General features: G+C 41.9%; 1 protein-coding gene across 1 annotated transcript; it reads left to right on the top strand.

The window, feature by feature from the left end:
- The first annotated feature begins 139 nt into the window (after positions 1-139).
- On the top strand, positions 140-17,277 carry scfd1 (sec1 family domain containing 1). The gene is made up of 25 exons (XM_079175222.1): positions 140-202; positions 1,888-1,958; positions 2,057-2,145; positions 2,274-2,364; positions 2,971-3,093; positions 3,223-3,310; positions 3,438-3,527; positions 4,517-4,572; positions 5,072-5,157; positions 5,245-5,344; positions 6,965-7,104; positions 7,939-8,029; positions 8,359-8,432; positions 9,563-9,644; positions 9,901-9,997; positions 10,121-10,191; positions 12,979-13,058; positions 13,248-13,310; positions 14,204-14,279; positions 14,994-15,047; positions 15,874-15,926; positions 16,038-16,071; positions 16,447-16,512; positions 16,926-16,994; positions 17,096-17,277. The coding sequence occupies exons 1-25, from the start codon at positions 172-174 to the stop codon at positions 17,117-17,119; spliced, it is 1,899 nt and encodes a 632-aa protein (XP_079031348.1). The 5' UTR covers positions 140-171; the 3' UTR covers positions 17,120-17,277.
- The last annotated feature ends 4,591 nt before the right edge of the window (positions 17,278-21,868 follow it).

Below are 21,868 nucleotides of genomic sequence, written 5' to 3' on the forward strand. Positions count from 1 at the left end.
GTCAAATCCATTGTTTGTGCATGTTTAAACCAGCAGAGTGAGACCTCTTTGATTATTTCCTTATTGTTTGTCTCTGGAGAAACCAGCAGAGTGAGACCTCTTTGCATTTCTCTCTTCTTTGCCTCTCTTGCCACGTCATCAGACGCTCCGTCACCACCAACAACATCCAACATGGCGGCGTCCGTCCGGGAGAAGCAGACAGGTTGGTTTAAACTGATCTTATTCTTCATTTAACGGTTATTTTTCAGCGGCCGTCAGCGACGGTAACCGGTGGTGGAGTGTTTAAACGACCCACACGGAGTCAGACCGGAAGAGGTTGATCCGGGACTGTCGCTAAAGCTAACCAGCTAAAGCTAGCTTTAAGGTGCCGCTCGTTGAGCAGATACACTGATTTCATCTCCTCAAACGTCTCTTTGACATTTACATTAATGAACTCACTAGACTGTTATCTAGTTAAATGAAGAGTCAACAGCAGCGTAGCTTGTTAGCTAACGCTACTGTTAGCTTGCTAGCTAGGTGAAGCTAGCCTGTTTCTACCGGTGAAGAAATCATTCAGCGTAGTGTCTTAAGATGTAAAACCAACTGAGTCAGGACTACAGGACTGTCAGTGAGGTCAAGGTTCATTTACTGTCGTTATACAACACAGGGCTGTAGTCCAGACAGAGCAAACACAAGGCTGAGGGATCACAGGGCTGAGGGAACACATGAGACAGAGTGAACACATAGGACAGAGGGAACATAGGACAGAGTGAACACATAGGACAGAGTGAACACATAGGACAGAGGGAACACATAGGACAGAGGGAACATAGGACAGAGGGAACATAGGACAGAGTGAACACATAGGACACAGGGGACAGAGGGAACATAGGGCTGAGGGAACACATAGGACAGAGTGAACATAGGACAGAGGGAACAAATGGGACAGAGTGAACACATAGGACTGAGGGAACATAGGGCTGAGGGAACACAGGACAGAGGGAACACATAGGACAGAGTGAACACATAGGACTGAGGGAACATAGGGCTGAGGGAACACAGGACAGAGGGGACACATGGCTGAGGGAACATAGGACAGAGGGAACACATAGGACTGAGGGAACATAGGACAGAGGGAACACATAGGACAGAGGGAACATAGGACAGAGTGAACACATAGGACAGAGGGGACACATAGGACAGAGTGAACATAGGACAGAGGGAACACATAGGACAGAGGGAACATAGGACAGAGGGAACACATAGGACAGAGGGAACATAGGACAGAGTGAACACATAGGACAGAGGGGACACATAGGACAGAGTGAACATGGGACAGAGTGAACACATAGGACAGAGGGGACACATAGGACAGAGTGAACATGGGACAGAGTGAACACATAGGACTGAGAGAACACATGGCTGAGGGAACACATAGGACAGAGTGAACATAGGACTGAGGGAACATAGGACAGAGGGAACACATAGGACAGAGGGAACATAGGACAGAGTGAACACATAGGACAGAGGGGACACATAGGACAGAGTGAACATGGGACAGAGTGAACACATAGGACTGAGAGAACACATGGCTGAGGGAACACATAGGACAGAGTGAACATAGGACAGAGGGAACACATAGGACAGAGGGAACATAGGACAGAGGGAACACATAGGACAGAGTGAACATAGGACTGAGGGAACATAGGACAGAGGGAACACATAGGACAGAGGGGACATAGGACAGAGGGAACATAGGACAGAGGGAACATAGGACAGAGGGAACATAGGACAGAGTGAACATAGGACAGAGGGAACACATGGCTGAGGGAGTTTCTCTCAGATAACATGAGGACCCTCTGAAGGATCAGTCGTTCATCCACATGTTGTGTTTCTCTGTTTCTACAGTCGCTCTGAAGCGGATGCTGAACTTCAACGCTCCTCCTCTGAAGAACACAGCAGCTGAGCCAGTATGGAAGGTAACAAACACTCTGTCTCATTCAGTGAAGTACTATGTAGTTCAACTTTTCATTCAAAGTAGTAAGTTACTGCTGTGTGTGTGTGTGTGTGTGTTCAGGTGTTGATATACGACAGGTTTGGTCAGGACATCATTTCCCCTCTGCTGTCCGTCAAAGAGCTGAGAGACATGGGCATCACGCTGCACCTGTAGGAGACTCACCTGTTCACCATAACACCACGTTTGATCTCCTCATTAGCTCCGTACTCACAAAGATAGCAAAGCTTGTTTGTAGGTTTAAGTATTACATTTACGTCGTGTGTTTTATTTTTTTCAGTCTGCTTCACTCGGACAGAGATCCGATCCCAGATGTTCCAGCCATCTACTTCATCATGCCCACAGAGGAGAACATCGACAGGATATGCCAGGTACACACACACACACACACACACACACACACACACACACGCACACACAATCAAAATAATGAGTCTGTCTCACCTTCATGTCTCACTACGGACATAAGAACATCATGAAAAACAAATGAAGCAGCAGTGAATATTAAAGACTTTATAAAATGACTTTATTGTTGTAAACATAACTGTTGCTGCTCCATTAACTATATTTACATATATTTTAAATATAAATTCTAATCCTGTTCTGAATTTATTTGTTTTTAAAATTCTATAAATCTTTTTAAAACAATAATTTCATCATGAATAAGAGCAGCTCATAGTACTAACGTCCTCTCGCTACCTGAAGGCCACCGTAGTTTGGAAAAGGGGAGGGGCTTAGCGGAGGGGTATTTAGTTAGATGCAATCTGCAGCTTCACCACTAGAGGCCACTAAATCTCACACACTGTCCCTTTAAGAGCTGTGAAAAGCTCTAAATCCGTGTCGGCCAATCACGCAAAGAAGAAGATGATTTGTGGCCAATTAGAAGCCTGAAAGTCGCCGTTAGCAGAAGGCTACCTGGGTGAATTAGTGATAATTCAATTAATAATTCATCATATTGATTTTTGTTTTGGGTTCAGGACCTGAGGAACCAGCTGTACGAGTCCTACTTCCTCAACTTCATCTCGGCCATCAGCAGAAGTAAACTGGAGGACGTCGCCAGCGCCGCTCTGGCCGCTAACGCTGTCGCCCAAGTCACCAAGGTTAGCATGGTTACTCTGTATTATCTGACACCATCAGAGTATTATTATTATTATTATGTTGGGGCGCCAGAGATCCTCAGAGTTAGAGCTCACAATTATATTTATATGTATGAATTGTGTGTGTCTCAGGTGTATGATCAGTACCTGAACTTCATCACTCTGGAAGACGACATGTTCACCCTCTGCCATCAAAACAAGGAGCTCATCTCCTACCATGGTAACACACACACACACACACACACACACACACACACACACACACACACACACACACACACACACACACACACACACACACAGAGCTCCAAAAGGATGTGTGTCTCACCTGTGTGTCTCCCCTGCAGCCATCAACAGAGCAGACCTCCAGGACACGGACATGGAGGCCATCATGGACACCATCGTGGACAGTCTGTTCTGTTTCTTCGTCACTCTGGGTGAGTTAAAGTCACTCTGGGTGAGTTAAAGTCTCTCTCTGGGTGAGTTAAAGTCACTCTGGGTGAGTTAAAGTCTCTCTGGGTGAGTTAAAGTCTCTCTCTGGGTGAGTTAAAGTCTCTCTGGGTGAGTTAAAGTCTCTCTGGGTGAGTTAAAGTCTCTCTGGGTGAGTTAAAGTCTCTCTGGGTGAGTTAAAGTCTCTCTCTGGGTGAGTTAAAGTCTCTCTGGGTGAGTTAAAGTCTCTCTGGGTGAGTTAAAGTCTCTCTGGGTGAGTTAAAGTCTCTCTGGGTGAGTTAAAGTCACTCTGGGTGAGTTAAAGTCTCTCTGGGTGAGTTAAAGTCACTCTGGTGAGTTAAAGTCTCTCTGGGTGAGTTAAAGTCTCTCTCTGGGTGAGTTAAAGTCTCTCTGGGTGAGTTAAAGTCTCTCTGGGTGAGTTAAAGTCTCTCTGGGTGAGTTAAAGTCACTCTGGGTGAGTTAAAGTCACTCTGGGTGAGTTAAAGTCTCTCTGGGTGAGTTAAAGTCTCTCTGGGTGAGTTAAAGTCTGGTCCACCTGTCTATATTTCCTAGAATAGATTATGAATAATAAAAGAATTCGAGTGTTTGGTGATGAATAAAGAAACACCCTGATTTCTCTATTTGACCCTTTTGAGTGATTGAACAAATGATTGAACTATGATTTAATCCTGCGTTTGGATTAGAGCAGCTTTCTACCACAAAGACACAACACATCATGAGGTTTCATCAAGAACAAACTAACTCATCTCAGGCAGAGATGAACCTTTTCTCAGTGTAGTTTCTGTCCACCAGGGGGAGGTGTTCCCTCACGGACACACTGATTCTCCTGCTTTAAAGTCTTTCTTCTTCTATGTTTATGGATGATATGACTGTATTTAAACGGTTGTTGTTGTTGTTGTCTTGTTTCTTCTTCTATGTTTATGGATGATATGACTGTATTTAAACGGTTGTTGTTGTTGTCTTGTTTCTTCTTCAGGTGCGGTGCCGATCATTCGTTGTCCCCGTGGAAACGCAGCAGAGATGGTCGCCGTGGTGAGTTCACGCTGACGTCAGTCGATCTGATTGATTCAATGATGTCAGAACAAAAACTCTGATACAAGCAGACATGTTTGTAGTTTTTACACCTTGTCTCCACCAAACTAACGTTATCAAGTACTACTTCCTCCAAATGTTTTGATATATAAGTTATTGATCTTATTATTGTTGTTTGGTGATGTGATGATATTTACGTTCCCTTTATAACACTTTAGCTTTAAAATGTATTCAATTACTAATTTATGGTAAAATGGCTTCAATATGACGAAGCGCCTTCATTTTATCTGTTACTTCATTTAAAGATCTTCCTTTCTCATAAACAGTTTCTCAATACAACTTTCAGACACTTTACTATATATATATATATTATAATATATATTATAATATGATTTATTTATTATATATAATATATATTATAATATATATTTGAATATAATATATAGTAAAGTTTCTATTTATTTGTTCTTTCTTCTGACCGTGGTTCTGTGTGTTGTAGAAGTTGGACAAGAAGCTCCGTGAGAACCTGCGGGACGCCAGAAACAGTCTCTTCACCGGAGACAACATGGCCGCCGGACAGTTCAGGTAAACAGTGTGGGGGTCATGGAGGAACTCCACTTCCCATAGTGCAGTGCTCTGTGTGTGTGATGATGTAATGATTCTCCTCTCCAGTTTCCAGAGGCCTCTGTTCGTCCTGGCCGACCGTAACGTGGACATGGCCACGCCCCTCCACCACACCTGGACCTATCAGGCGCTGATCCACGATGTTCTGGTGAGCTGTCAATCATACACATAAAAATGTTATAAATAACTACTACCAAAGGGTTTTTACAAACACTGACTCACATTTAGTTCATCTGTCTGACTTCCTGTCTCTCTCAGCTCCAATCCATTGGTTCCTACTGAAAACCGCCTAAAACAGCTGGTCTTTGTAGTTTTTAATCAAACACACAAGAGGAAATAGAGACTTTGGGGTCTATGTACATCAACATGCATGAGAATATTTACATCAATATGCATGAAAATATTTACATCAACATGCATGAGAATATTTACATCAATATGCATGAAAATATTTACATCAACATGCATGAGAATATTTACATCAATATGCATGAGAATATTTACATCAACATGCATGAGAATATTTACATCAATATGCATGAGAATATTTACATCAATATGCATGAGAATATTTACATCAACATGCATGAGAATATTATATCAACATGCATGAGAATATTTACATCAACATGCATGAGAATATTTACATCAATATGCATGAAAATATTTACATCAACATGCATGAGAATATTTACATCAATATGCATGAGAATATTTACATCAATATGCATGAGAATATTTACATCAATATGCATGAGAATATTTACATCAACATGCATGAGAATATTATATCAACATGCATGAGAATATTTACATCAACATGCATGAGAATATTTACATCAACATGCATGAGAATATTTACATCAATATGCATGAGAATATTTACATCAACATGCATGAGAATATTTACATCAATATGCATGAGAATATTTACATCAACATGCATGAGAATATTTACATCAACATGCATGAGAATATTTACATCAACATGCATGAGAATATTTACATCAATATGCATGAGAATATTTACATCAACATGCATGAGAATATTTACATCAATATGCATGAGAATATTTACATCAACATGCATGAGAATATTTACATCAACATGCATGAGAATATTTACATCAATATGCATGAGAATATTTACATCAACATGCATGAGAATATTTACATCAACATGCATGAGAATATTTACATCAACATGCATGAGAATATTTACATCAACATGCATGAGAATATTTACATCAACATGCATGAGAATATTTACATCAACATGCATGAGAATATTTACATCAATATGCATCTCTGTCTCTGTCTGTCTCTGTCTCATAAACTAGTCCAGAGTCTGAACTCACCCGTCTCCCCCCCAGCAGGACACTAAATCTCCCCTCTCATCCCTGGTGTGTTCCCATGATAACAGTGATATTTTGATCCGCTCTGGTGTCCTCGGTGTGGACCTCGTCCCAGATATCCTGCACTCTGCAGCGCTCTCAGGGCTTCGATCTGTTGTTGTTGGATCTGGTTTTATTTTCATTAGGTGTCTGAGAATCTCCTCCAGGACTTTAGGGCCGTAAACTGAAATTAATTAGATGACGTCTTTGGTTTTTATTTGTGTTTTTTTACTTTGGATTCAGTGCGTTTAATTAAGAAGACTTAAAGAGCAGATTTAGATCATTAAACGCAAGAAAAACAAGTAAGAACACAGAGACGAGCATCAGCTGTGGGTTTATGATCCAACCTGTATGGATGTGTGTGTGTTCTGTAGGACTACCAGCTGAACAGGGTGGTGATGGAGGAGGGGTTGGGGGCAGAGCCATCTCCCGCCGGGGCCAGACCAAAGAAGAAGAACAGAAAGACCTATGACCTGACTGCTGCCGACAAGTTCTGGCAGAAACATAAGGGCAGGTGAGTTCTTCAAATGAAGCTTTAATTATTGGGTCCTCATCAGTTCATTCGGCCAATAACGAGAGTTTCATCCTATTCCAGGCAGTTTCGCTCTACATTCAATAATCTTTCTTTATCTTTTGTTTTGCACTCTGTCCCTCAGAATTTAAATCAAGTTTTATTTTATCATAAAGTAGCTAAAACTCATCAGTTCAAGACAATAATAATTTATAGAAAAAGACTATTCTAGCCCTCGAAGAGCTGCTGTCTTTGTTCAAAAGCAAATATTTTGTATTTGTATCTTTTAGAAACCCAAATAAAATGTTCATGCTAACATTCACATCCTTCAGTACATTTCATTTAGTTTTTTTAAATGTGTGTTTCTTTCACACCGTGACAATGATTATTTCTGACCAGCTTTACCGTCTCATCTCCATAATCATGTAGTAATGGATTCTCTGGGTCTGGGGTTCGGGTCTGTCTGCGGGTCCTCTTCGGATCAGGACAATATTGAAAATCATCTTCACCTCATGCTCAGTTTGACATTCGATAAAAACATTTCTATTTCTATATTATTCCACTGAAAGAAGTGATCTAAGAAATGATGTTTCCACTATTATTGGCATTACTCATTGAACTTCTGATTACATCCAAAAAGACACAATTATCTCAAAATCAACATTAAGTGCAGCTCATAACATCTTAAGTTCAATCTATATGCTGATGATATCTTACTGTACCTGACGAACTCTTTTGTCCAACCGGAGCTGATGTTTGGGACACCTTCAGGTTTCCAGTGTTGTGATTGGCTGGTTGTTGATGCATGTTTATTGGTTTGGTCTTGTTGTGTTACAGTCCATTCCCAGAGGTGGCGGAGTCGGTCCAGGAGGAGCTGGACACTTACCGAGCCCAGGAGGACGAGGTCAAACGCCTGAAGTGCATCATGGTGAGACGCACACATCATGGTGGTCAATGTGGTCGACAAATGGCTTGTAGTTAACAAGTCCAACCTCAAGTCCAAGTCAGAGGTCACATTTGAGTTAATGGTCACCAGAGTTCATGTGTCCAAGTCTTTAAAGTTGATATTTAAACCCTCAAGAGCCTTTCAGAGTCCCTGAAGTCATGTCCAAGTCATCAAGACAATGTCCAAGTCTGTAAAGAGCTTTTCAGTCCTCGGGGTCACTTTCTAGTCCCTGAAATTGAATCCAAGTCGTCAAGTTGGTTCCAGTTGATCCCGGTTGGGTATTGTTTGCTGATGTTTGTTTGTGTCTGCAGGGTTTAGAGGGAGAAGATGAAGGAGCCATCAGCATGCTGTCAGACAACACAGCCAAGCTCACCTCTGCTGTCAGGTACTGATCACCACAGAGTCGTTATTTTACCGTTAAATTACACTTAAAAGTCTTTAAAGAACACAGACTCTCTATACCTCTCTGGTAGAGACCTGTCAATCACAGTAAGCCCCGCCCTAAAGCATCCCCTGCTTTATGGTCTGTTTGACTCTAAATGGACCATCATTCACTAAATGAACATCATGCTGGCGGATAAAAAGAAAAAAAAGATTATTATTATTTGTATTTATTTATTTACTCTAATAAATTCCCGTTGCTGTTTATTGAAGGAAGCCACCTCGGCCACTTTGGTTTCATTCTTTATCCTCCAGAGCTGCTTCTTGCTGCTTCTTGCTTAACGTTCTATTCAAGGGTTCGTGTGCTCACAATCCATGTGAAACATCAAAGCAACTGAAGTATTTCATGTGTTGTGAAGCCACGTTTGAGAAGTCAAGTGTAGAGGAACCTGTGAAGAGCTGCTGCTATGACTCATCGGTTCCACTGGAAACATCTGGTCAGTGTTATGGTTACAGATGGATGCACCAAAAGTGTTGGTGCACTTTTTAACATTTGTTTCTTTTTGCTGGTGGAAATGGGCTTCCATAGAAATGGACTGACTCTGTTTTTGTGGAAAAGTGACTTCCAGTAAGTTTCCCTTCAACAAATCCCCAAAGAAGCATCCATCAGACCACGATGAACCTCTTTACCGTGCTCTCTCCCCTCAGTGAGAACCTCCTCTGGGTCATCAATGAGGACAGATCAGAGACGGAGAACATCTGTTTAGGTTTTAGTTTGTGTTTTCCACCATCACAACATCTGTAACCATTGAACTGTGATAGACTCGAAACAACAAAGAGTTCAATGTAACGGTGAAAAGGGATTCACAGACGTGTTGGTGGCGACTTGTTGAGAGTTTTCTTATCGAGGCCCTGAGATCATTTTCTACGTCTGATCTAAAGACTTGTCTCTCCTGTTTCTGTGACCCTCTGAACCAGGTCCTCTATGAACCAGAACCACCATGACTAGAAGTAGAGAAGATGAACATGTCTTTAGTGCAGAACAACATCTCTCCTCTCTCTCTGGGCTTCCGTAGTTCTTGACTCCAGATGAAAGTGTTGAGGTGTTTGTTAGAAGTTGCTCTTGTGTTGCAGCTCTCTGCCTGAGCTGCTGGAGAAGAAGAGGCTGATCGACCTGCACACCAACGTGGCCACGGCCGTCCTCGACCACATCAAGGTACCGCCCGCTGCCGACCAATCACACGGCTCCATTCCATCACATGGTTCATCCTCACTGACCTCAGCCGACAGTTCCAGCAGTTCAAGTACACGATGTATACAGCAGTACTAGTACACGATGTATACAGCGGTACTAGTACACGATGTTTACAGCGGTACTAGTACACGATGTATACAGCGGTACTAGTACACGATGTTTACAGCAGTACTAGTACACAGTATTTACTGTAACGTGATGCTGTTTGTGTCCTCAGAGTCGTAAACTGGACGTTTACTTTGAGTACGAAGAGAAACTGATGAGCAAGACAACTTTAGACAAATCTCTGCTGGACATCATCAGTGACCCCGACGGTACACACACACACACACATATATATACATATATATATATATATACACACACACACCTTTATCAGAACCTGTATTTCAGTAAAATAACAAATTAAAGTGTCTTTAAATGTTTGTGTTTATCAGCCGGAACCCCCGAAGACAAAATGAGACTCTTCCTCATCTACTACATCACTGCTCAGCAGGCTCCTTCAGAGGTAACACACACACACACACACACACACACACACACACACACACACACACACACACACACACACACACACACACACACACACACACACACACACACGCCTTATGAATTTCCCCCTCCGAGTGTTTTATGGGATGTATTGGCAGTTGTGTGAGAGCAGAGATGGTTCAGCGGTGAGACGGTGAGGTGAGGGAACACTGAAGAAGAAGAAAGCTCCTCGTTGTGTCGACATGGAATAATAACTTAAGAATCAACATTTTAACGTCGACTGAACTTCCTCCAACAACCAACGACCACACATTCTGTGACTTTGATCACTGGTCAGTGATGAGTTAAAGTGAATAAATCACAGTCGGATGCATCTCGCTGAAGACCTGAGAAGCTTCAGACTCCGGTGGTTTCACCTCGGTGGATGTGGAGACGCGGTGTATTACTGATATTCCTCTTTAGATTTGTTTTGTTGGATTCAAACAAACTAAGAGTCACTCTGCGTCTCAGCAGACAGACCTCCAGCTCTTCCCGTGGGTTTTGGCAGAAGGTATAAATGGTTTGAACAGATGTAGAAACCTCATAACGCTGATCGATGGACACGTTTTGGACGGTGCTTCTTCTTGTTCTTGGCTCTAGGTTCATTAAGATGATTGAAACCAAGCTCCTCGAGACCCGGTTAGACCTGGATCAGGTCTGGTTTGGCAGAAAACGCCTCCCATCCTTTATGAAGTGACAGCGACTGTGATTGTTATTAGTTTCAGTTCGCTGTGAAATATCTAATGGACCAGGAGTTCAGTCTGAGTGGTGGAACGGATGGAGTAGTGGATTAATAACACAGATTAGCATTAAATATCAGTGTAAATAAAGTTTTAACGTTAATCATCAGAGTGTAAATAAAGTTTTAACGTTAATCATCAGAGTGTAAATAAAGTTTTAACGTTAACCATCACAGTGTAAATAAAGTTTTAACGTTAATCATCAGAGTGTAAATAAAGTTTTAACGTTAATCATCAGAGTGTAAATAAAGTTTTAACGTTAATCATCACAGTGTAAATAAAGTTTTAACGTTAATCATCAGAGTGTAAATAAAGTTTTAACGTTAACCATCAGAGTGTAAATAAAGTTTTAACGTTAACCATCAGAGTGTAAATAAAGTTTTAACGTTAACCATCACAGTGTAAATAAAGTTTTAACATTAACCATCAGAGTGTAAATAAAGTTTTATGACTCAGTAGAACTTGTGTTTCTAGTCTCTGATCATGTTTCATTGTAAACAACCAATCAGAGGAGAGCTAGTAGCGTTAGCAGCACCGCTGTTTAACTTCCTAACACGCGCTCTAAGCACATTATTATACATCATTAAAGATAATATAATGACTATAAAAATACAATCTTTTATTTCCTTATCTTTTGTATTGTGTGTTTTATGAAGAAAAAAACTATATAAATTACTATATTAAAGTAAAAGTATAACATTTAGTATTTTTGATGATTCGCTGACTTCAGAGCGTTGAAATCATTTTTGAGACGAAAACAAAAAAAATAAAAAATCTGGATCCTTGTAGACCAGCTGCTGTAAGAAAATAAAACTATAAAAAGTAACTTAGCATTCATTCCCCTGAACTCCAGAAAGTATTTGAATCAATCATGAGAACGTTCAGCCATCAGTGGCTCCAGGAGCGTTCTGCTGGTCCACCTGCAGAACTCATCAGAACAATCCTTCTCGTTAGTCAGTGACGTCAGCTTTAGGGACGGAGAGGTTTTCACTCAGATACACGTCTGAAGCTCTTTTATTTCTGAACCTTGATTTCCCAACCTGGCGCCCCGATTCAGGGAATGTGGTCCAATAATCTTCCTTTAGTTTTCGCTCTGCTAGCAGCGTTCATGTTCTCTCAGGATGAACTGTCATAACTTTATTCATCCTCTCACTTGTTATCTGGAACCATCATCAGGTCAACATGTGTTAATGTTAATGTGTCCAATACTTTGGTTCATGACCCCCAAAAAACTGCAGAACTGACGACGTTCCCCATCAGCCTCGGCTAGACTTTGTGTTCACGGCTAATTAGCACGTGTTAGCATGCTAACAGTCTAAACTGAGATAGTGAACTATAAACCTGCTAAACGTCAGCGTGTTAGCATGTTAGTCTTGTTGTTAATGTCAGCTGACCTCCATGTTTTCTTTACCGTCTCGTCGTTGAATTTTCCATAAATGTAACGTTAGCTAATGCTAACGTCATTTAGCTGCTGTTCAAGACACGGCGGCTGGTGGTTCCACGTTTTTTACACTCTGCGACTCACGTTATAAGAGTTTGTCAAGAACTACGGTGGCCTTCAGGTGACATAAAAAACTGCAAATGAGTCTCTAGTCAGTGTTTGGTTTGTCCGTTCTGGGCTTCTGTAGGAAAATGGCGGACTCCGCCTCCCATCTCCCTACTATCGATATGAAGGACTCATTCTAAGCTAAGGAAAACCTCACGACTCTGATTATACACTAATAACAACGAAGATATTACATTTCTGCCAATTGTGATCCCCTTAAACACGACACGCTGGTCCTTTTACAACGTTTTACCCACTGAAATATGCTTCAATTTAGATTTTAACGTATTATTTTACTAACTTTTGCTCACTTGGTAAACATAGCGTGAATGTTAACAAGCTAACATGCTAAACATTACGTACCATAAATCCTGCTTGTGGTGTCTCTTCTTGTCTCTTATATATTCAGCAGCTAAGACGCTTTCAGATCGTGATGTTCAGTGTTTGATCTCTTCTCGTTACTTTATTTGTGTTTCAGTCTGACTTGGATCAGTATAAGACGGCTCTATTGGACGCAGGCTGCGAGCTTTCACCTCTCAACTACATCAAGCAGTGGAAGTAAGTCTGTGTTGTTTTAACTTTTATATTTGTGTTTGTGTCCTATAGTCGTATAAAACCTCAGCTATGAGAGCAGGTGACGGTAACGAGTCGTCTCACTTCTGAAGAATTCATTATGAGTGAATGAAGTCATGTGTCTGATGTGAGTGAACGTGTTGAGTCATTCTGGTTTCCTCTCATCTTTTCCAGGGCGTTTACCAAGATGGCCGCCACCCCGGCTAACTACGGCAACGGTGGAGTCAAACCCATGGGGTAAAAAAACCTTCAATCGTCTCATAGATACACACTGTAAACAAAAACCACGTTCCTCACCCCATGAAAGACATGAAATGAAACCAGCGCAGTCCGTGATTTAAACCCTGAGAGTTTATTAGAAGAGTTTCAGAGCTTATGAATATGACTGAAGACCATAAATACAAAACTAATATTAGTTTTTAAGCTACCTTTGAGCAAGGCACTTTACAAAACTCCTCGTATACGTAGAATAGAAAGCTGCAGTTAAACACTCGCTGTCTTTAACACTTTTAGATGTTTTCATTTCTTATTTCATGACTTGTTGAATCTGTTTTAGTCTCATTTACATTTCATCACTTTTAAATAACAAACACTGTTTATTAACACAACAGTCCTTCATTTCCTTCCTAACGTTCCTCGGCTCTTCTTGTAGAATGCTTGTTTTATGAATGGAGTTTGGATCCTTTAGCGCTAAGCTATGCTAACATTGTAGCTGCTCCATCAACACTTCAAATAACGTCGCCTCAGCGTAAATACGGCAGCAACATTATTGTTTGTACCATGGACAGTCTGATTTATACGTATATATTATATATATTACATGTATACACAGAGTCTGTACTAATACGAGGTGTCACACTTTTTATGTAAACGTGAACATGATGTGACGGATGAAAGCAGTTGAAGTGTTTGTTGGTCATTAAATAAAAGTACAAACATTTTTACAGTGTAATATTAGTGTAGTAGTGGAAGTGTTCGTGGTACTCTTTGTAGTACCAGAGACAGCAGCAGATGGTTTACAGTAGTATCAGTATATTAATACCTTAATAGTATATTTATTCTTTAAATTGAAACAGGACGGTTGTTCAGAATACCAGACTAACCCCCCCCCCCCCCCCCCCCCCCCCCAGCCTCTTCTCCAGAGTGATGAACAGCGGTTCCCAGCTGGTGATGGAGGGCGTGAAGAACCTGGTGCTCAAACAACATGTGAGTGAAGTGATGAGGAGTTTGCTTCACAGCCTGACGGACTCGTCAGATGTTTGGTGATGTTTTAAAGAGTCACACAGAGATCACTGCTCTCATGAATGAAGTCTGGTGTGTTAGAGCAGAGCTGATCCTGAACATATCGGACAGACGTTCTTCAGGTGAACACGACTTCAGCTGTTACAGTCACACGAGAGGATGAACTCTCAGAAGTGATGTCAAATACACAACACATTATAAACTCAGTAAACAGAACTGATCATATTGAGATCTATATTTTCTCCAGACCTGATATGGAAACATGATTTAAAACTCATATTTAGTTCTATTAGTTCAGGTGTTTTCAAGTGTCTGAGGTAACGAGATGAACCACCAGCTGCTCTAAAGTCACCGGTTTGTTCAAAGTAAACCGCTGAAAGTCTTCTAAATATAGCGTCATTCAAACTGAGATCGATTCTATTTGGTGAAAAATGTTTTTCTCAGCTACTTTAAAAACAGGTGACGTTATGTTTTTATGAATGTTTGTTTGTTGTAATACTCATTCTGTCCACAAGAGGCACCGGTACCTTGTGTTCTTAACGGGACTACGTACGTTAGGTAAATGAGAACGCGAGGTCGTGGTGCACGTCAGCCTCGTGTGGACAGAACGAGCATTACAACAACCACAAAGGCCTCCGTCTGTTAACGTGACACCGGAACACATGATCTGTGTTCCAGAACCTTCCCGTCACTCGGATCCTGGACAACCTGATGGAGATGAAGTCCAACCCTGTGAGTTTGTTTCTCTTCTCTCACTCGTCTTATTATTTATTTCTGCTTTTTAACTTCCATATTTGACCAACATTTAGCCGGTGGAGTCTGTTCCTTTATATTATCTCTGAGCTCTCAGCTCATTGGTTCTGTTTCATCGTTCATCAGACAGCTGCTCTCTGACGAGCACACACACACACACACACACACACACACACACACACACACACACACACACACACACACACACACACACACACACACACACACACACACACACACACACACACACACACACACACACACACACACACACACACACACACTGCAGGTTTCTCAGCGTCTACAGTTACAGACGAACAACAAAGATCCTGTTCTTGTGAAGCTGGAGGAGGAGACGGGACTGGGAAGAGGATGAAAGAAATGGAAGAGCACTGTGTGTGTGTGTGTGTGTCTGCCGTGTGGCGTGTGGTGTGTGTGTGTCTGCCGTGTGGTGTGTGGTGTGTGTGTGGGTGTGTGGTGTGTGTGCCGTGTTTGTGATTCACATGGTTACTTTAGAGTTCTTCAGAGATTCAATATTTACCAAAATATTCGGGATTATGATTGTTGCCATAATCAAGTAGCCTCAGTCTGTAGACGTCAAATGAACCATGAGTGTTTATATGATGTATACATACATACATATATATATATATACATATTTATATATATATAAATATGTATACATACATACATATTTATGTATATATAACTGTAGAGACGCTGCTTCTTCCTTCAGTTCACTGATTGTTACAATGTTTCAGATCCACAAGGAATGAATCAGCTGTTTGTCTCTTTGATCTTTCAGGAAACGGACGACTATCGATACTTTGACCCAAAGATGCTGCGAGGCAGCGAGAGGTACCGACTCATCTTCATCATCTGTTGTCTAACTCTCAGTACCTTCTGCAGAGTTGAGTAATGTCTCCTCTTCTTCCTCCTCTTCCTCTTCTTCCTCTTCTTCTTCTTCAGCTCCATTCCAAGGAACAAGAACCCGTTTCAGGAGGTGAGTTCACTTATTATTTAATTCATCTTCACACACGAGCTTTACCGCTCATCTCCTGATGAGTGTCGACTGTTGTTGGGTCATAACGCATCAATAATTATAATAATGTAAATGTTAACAATGTCCTAACCTTTGTAAAACTAATAGAAAACAAACCAGAAAAGTTACATTAAAAGGTCATTAAATCATAATGAAATGTTTGTCTGCTGTCAATATCTGTTCAAATGTCCAATAATTCTTTCTTTAAGATAAATAAAACAATAAAAACAAATATTTGGTTATGAAAGAAATGTGAGCGTGAAAGGTTCAGAGTTGGGAAACAGACTTGCAGTGCATGATGGGTAATGTTGTTGTAACAGCGTGGATGTGTTTCAGGCCATCGTGTTCGTGGTGGGAGGAGGAAACTACATCGAGTACCAGAACCTGGTGGACTACGCTAAGGTACTGTAGTACTGCTAGTACTACTGCAAGATACTTTGATTCTGTGTACAATTAGTTAGAAATGTGTTATTATGAAGTTGATCAGACAAAGCATCCCCTGCTTTATGGTCTGTGTGACTCTAAATGGACCATCATTTACTAAATGAACATCATGCTGTATTGAAGAAGACTTGAAACTAGAGATTGAGACCATAAACTCATGTTTACAATGTTTACTGAGGTAATAAATCAAGAGAGAAGTAGAGTCATTTTCTCATAGACTTCTATACAACCAGAGGAGTCGCCCCCTGGTGGACACTAGAGAGAATGCAGCTTGAACACGTGAAGCTGTGGCTTCTCTTAACAGAACCGGAGGTTGACGACTCTGTGAATTAGTTGTGTTTACCTTCACTGACTCTGTTCTGTGTTCTCAGGTCAAACAGGGAAAGAAGGTCGTTTATGGCTGCAGTGAAATCTCCAACGCTGCTCAGTTCACCAAACAGGTGAGACGCAACTCCTGTCCTCTTTATCGCCCGTCCTCCTGTCCTCCTGTCTTATACTCAGTCCACCCTCTGACCTCTGACCTCTTCCTTTGTCTCCACAGCTCTCCCAGCTGGGTCAGAAGTGACGACTCCACCGATATGTGAATCTGTCTGTCCGTCGCTGATCTCTTTATTCCAGATGTTTTGTATTAAACTCTTCTTCTGTAAATGGACTAAACACTTCCTGTCTTCATTGTGATTTCTGTCTCTCTCACTCAGAACTAATAAAGCTAAATGAAAACAGTCTCGGCCTCTTTCTCCGTCTTTCCCACGAAGCTCTCTGAGATGGTTGAAGAACTGATTCTAGGTGAGTTAGTTTGTGAGCTCTCTAACTTTTTATTACTCAGACACTTAAAGGAAAACATCAGCCAAGAAAGTTTTCTATCGAATTATCTTTCAGGAGAATAAACGACGACAAATAAAAGGTTAAAAAACGCTTCCATCCATCCATGTTCCTCCTCTTACCCGGGTCGGGTCTTGGTGGCAGCAGCCCTACACACACACACATACACACACACACACACACACACACACACACACACACACACACACACACACACACACACACACACACACACACACTCTCACTCTCTCACTCACTAAAGGCAGCCTGGCTCAGTGTGGTTCAGCGCTGCTGTTCCTCCAACACCCAAAAAAACAAGGAGATCAATCTGAGGATTATGTCACCGTGGCATTTTAATCTGTGTGTGTGGACCGGTCTCTGCTGGAGGATCTGGGTCTGTCCATGGTGGACCGGTCTCTACTGGAGGATCTGGGTCTGTCCACGGTGGACCGGTCTCTACTGGAGGATCTGGGTCTGTCCACGGTGGACCGGTCTCTGCTGGAGTCTGAGCTGAAGGAGGTTCTGGTGAACCTGCATGAGTTCATCTGGTTTCACCAGAATCCGACCCGGTGGCTCCGATGACGAGCATCAAGAATAACTCTATAGAAACAGACCATCTTCTCTCTGATGGTCTCTTTACTGATGGAGGTCTGATAGAGGATCAGGACTACACTGAGCCTGGTTCATATAGAGGATCAGGACTACACTGAGACTGGTTCATATAGAGGATCAGGACTACACTGAGACTGGTTCATATAGAGGATCAGGACTACACTGAGACTGGTTCATATAGAGGATCAGGACTACACTGAGACTGGTTCATATAGAGGATCAGGACTACACTGAGACTGGTTCATATAGAGGATCAGGACTACACTGAGACTGGTTCACATAGAGGATCAGGACTACACTGAGACTGGTTCATATAGAGGATCAGGACTACACTGAGACTGGTTCATATAGAGGATCAGGACTACACTGAGACTGGTTCATATAGAGGATCAGGACTACACTGAGACTGGTTCATATAGAGGATCAGGACTACACTGAGACTGGTTCACATAGAGGATCAGGACTACACTGAGACTGGTTCATATAGAGGATCAGGACTACACTGAGACTGGTTCATATAGAGGATCAGGACTACACTGAGACTGGTTCATATAGAGGATCAGGACTACACTGAGACTGGTTCAGGACCAGGTAAAAGTTCCTTTAGTTCTTCTTCAAAACTCACCTTTTAGTCTTAAAGTTCATGTCGGTGTGACGACAACATGAAACTCCTCGTGTTTCTGTTTCTACTGCAGAGACCACACACACACACACACACACACACACACACACACACACACACACACACACACACACACACACACACAAACAGACACAGTTAATCCCGGCTCGGTGTCGGTGATGTCGTCTCTGTTATGTTGACTTTTTGACCCGAGAGCTGAAATAATAATAATGAGGAGGAGCTGGTTTCACTTCTCATAGAAATTCCATCAATTAGTTTTTTTAATGGGATAATTATTGGATAAAATATTGGATTCATTCCCACACACACACACACACACACACACACACACACACACACACACACACACACACACACACACACACACACACACACACACACACACACACACACACACACACACACACACACACACACACACACTCTTGCCTCTCCCCTCGTCTCCTCTCCCCTTGTCTCCTCTCCCCTCGTCTCCTCTCGTGGTCTGAAGCTCCTGGAGGACGTTCAGGTGAGATCAGAGCGATATATCATATAAATATATGTGACTGTGAGTACATTTACTTTTTGGTATATTTGAAGTAGTATTTTAACACTGTAGTATTGTTACTTATGTTTTCAGATCTTATCCTTCTTCTGTTTTCTTGGACTCTGAAAAACAACTAAATTGTTATAATTCATTTATTTTTGTTGTTTCCGAACAACAGAAACAGAAGAAATGAAAACAGAACGTCCCTCACACATCCTGGGGCAGCCTCGTAGCCCCGCCCCTTTCATTCTTTATATAACCACTGTGATTGGCTCCTGCTTGTGACCCCCAGCTGACCCTCAGACGTATCATGAAGCATGTCGGAGACGACACGGTGGTTCACACAAAGAGTCGTTTGTTGTGTCGGGACTCTCACGGATCAGGTGTCTCGGGGGGGGGCGGGGGGGGGGGAGTCACACTGATCCAGGTGGAACAGGATCCAGGTGTTCACACAGGTGACCGTTTTATGATTTACCTTCCTTCAGGTTGTTGATGAAGCTGCATCTGCAGTGTGTAAGAAACGCTGTGTTGTTGATGCATTCAAAGAGGTGACTTGAACTCAGCAAACATGGACTTTGAGAGTGAATCAGAGCGTCACGTGTTAAAGCTGCATTCTCTCTAGTGTCCACCAGGGGGCGACTCCTCTGGTTGTATAGAAGTCTATGAGAAAATGACTCTACTTCTCTCTTGATTTATTACCTCAGTAAACATTGTAAACATGAGTTTATGGTCTCAATCTCTAGTTTCAAGTCTTCTTCAATACAGCATGATGTTCATTTAGTAAATGATGGTCCATTTAGAGTCACACAGACCATAAAGCAGGGGATGCTTTAGGGGCGGGGCTACACAGTGATTTCAACGATATCAGTGAGAGATTTTCAAAGGCGATAAAAGCAGATAAAGTCCTGAGATATCAGAGAGTAAAAGACAACGATGTGCATTTGAGAGCTAACGCTAAGTTCACGATATAATCTGTTGGAGGAGTTTTGTGAATGAATGCAAACGTCTCCATAACGCACATGAAGGACGAACTTATACTTTAACAGCAACGTTCCTGCACAGCAGAGTAACACAATATGTTGTGTTAAGAAGCTAAGTTTAAGCTAACGTCATGACTTTATTACAGCGTGAATATAAAACTAAATGATTTGCCTTTTACGTGTTTAAAGTGCTCCAGGATGTTGTTCACACACGTGTTACTGGCGTTAGCGTCACTCGTATTATCTGCTGTTGGAGCGACTTGTTGAGTTGAAAGCTTTCCTCTCATCGACTTGCAGTGATAAGCAGCGTAAAGGTCTCGGGCTTTTATTGTGAAAGGTGAGAATGGAAGTTGTGTAGCTTTAATGATGTCATCGTTATGTTTTATGTCCACAGGCTTCTTGTAGCTTTTGACAGATATCTTCTAAAGCAGCTGATTTAACCAGCAGAGTTTCACGTTGGTCAGAAACCTAAAGAGCTCCAGCTGTGAGTCACTTCCTGTTGTCGACAGGAAGCAGACTTTCACGTCTGGAACCCCAGAACATTAAGACGCCGTCTCACCCTCAACGTGACCTGGAGACTTTCTGTTCCTGTGGGAAAACAAACCAGCCCGGATGATATTACGCTGTCCAGGAGTCACAACCTGAAACAGACTCACCAACACAGTGCAGTGTGTTTTCCATCGTAAGCTGCCCACAGAGATGTTTCATTGTTCTCATTGTTCTTCATATCTCTTCATCTCTGTGTCCCTCTCTGCAGAAACATTCCTCCTCCAGACATTTCCTTGTCCTCCCTTCTCATTTTACCGGCGGCCGGCTGGGAGCCGGCCAAAGCCGGATTCCTGACCGCTGCTGTCTGGTGATCCTGGACCTCCACACGGGGAACGTGACCTGAGCCGGCCGTCCACAGTGAGGAGAGCTTCAGAGGTGACAGAACGAGGCCAACACCACGAGTATATAATATATATATATAAGATATATAATATCAGCTTTTCTTTGGTGCAGAGCGGACGTAACGCTCAGGCTTTCAAGGCTTCAACTCATTTGAGCATTTTTGTCGGGAATAAAGTCAGAAACATTCCCGTTTCACTCAAAACACCAGATTCATCTTCAGAAAGATCTGCAGAGAAAATTACAAAACCTGATTTTGTTGGGTTGTTATGAATGTTAAACCTGCAGAATGTTTGTGTGGGAGGAAGTGAAACGGTTTCACCAATGAAAGGATGAGTTCCTCGCTGATCCTCAGAGTGTTTTGTTGGGACAAGATCACATCATCTGCCAAGAGCCAGACTTTAATCCAGACTTTATTGTTTGTTGGAAACTCCCTCGTGCCTCGCCGACGCTGAGAGATTCTTTCCATGAAGATCACCAGCGTTGGTCCTAAGGCAACAGAAGAACTCCAGCTCACTAGGAACTCAAACGTTTGTGAATTTAGCATTTAGTTTGTGAGATAAAGCTCGTTTTGTTTCATCCAAACATTTCAAGAACATTTGTAAAGTCATGAACCCTTTTTATCTGTAACATCTGGACTGAAGGACTCGTCTCTCGATCGGTTCGTACGTTTTACCTGCGATAGGTTCAGGAACCCGTTTCTATTAAAGGCACTACATCTGGAGAAACATGGGGAAACAACTCAACACTGTAAAGTGAGGTTTGGTTCACAGCTTTTTAAATGAATAATCATCATAATGTGTAAACATCACTCAGCTGTTGAATCGTTGATGAACTGTGGAA

This window comes from Pholis gunnellus (assembly GCF_910591455.1).
Source record: "Pholis gunnellus genome assembly, chromosome: 15".
Taxonomy (NCBI): Eukaryota; Metazoa; Chordata; class Actinopteri; order Perciformes; family Pholidae; genus Pholis; species Pholis gunnellus.

Bases quoted from the DNA above. Each gene is read 5' to 3' on its own strand.
- scfd1 (XM_079175222.1), top strand. From the start codon at position 172: ATGGCGGCGTCCGTCCGGGAGAAGCAGACAG. The intron at 8,433-9,562 runs GTACTGATCACC...CTTGTGTTGCAG, and splicing joins AAGCTCACCTCTGCTGTCAG to CTCTCTGCCTGAGCTGCTGG. The intron at 15,048-15,873 runs GTGAGTTTGTTT...TTGATCTTTCAG, and splicing joins TGGAGATGAAGTCCAACCCT to GAAACGGACGACTATCGATA.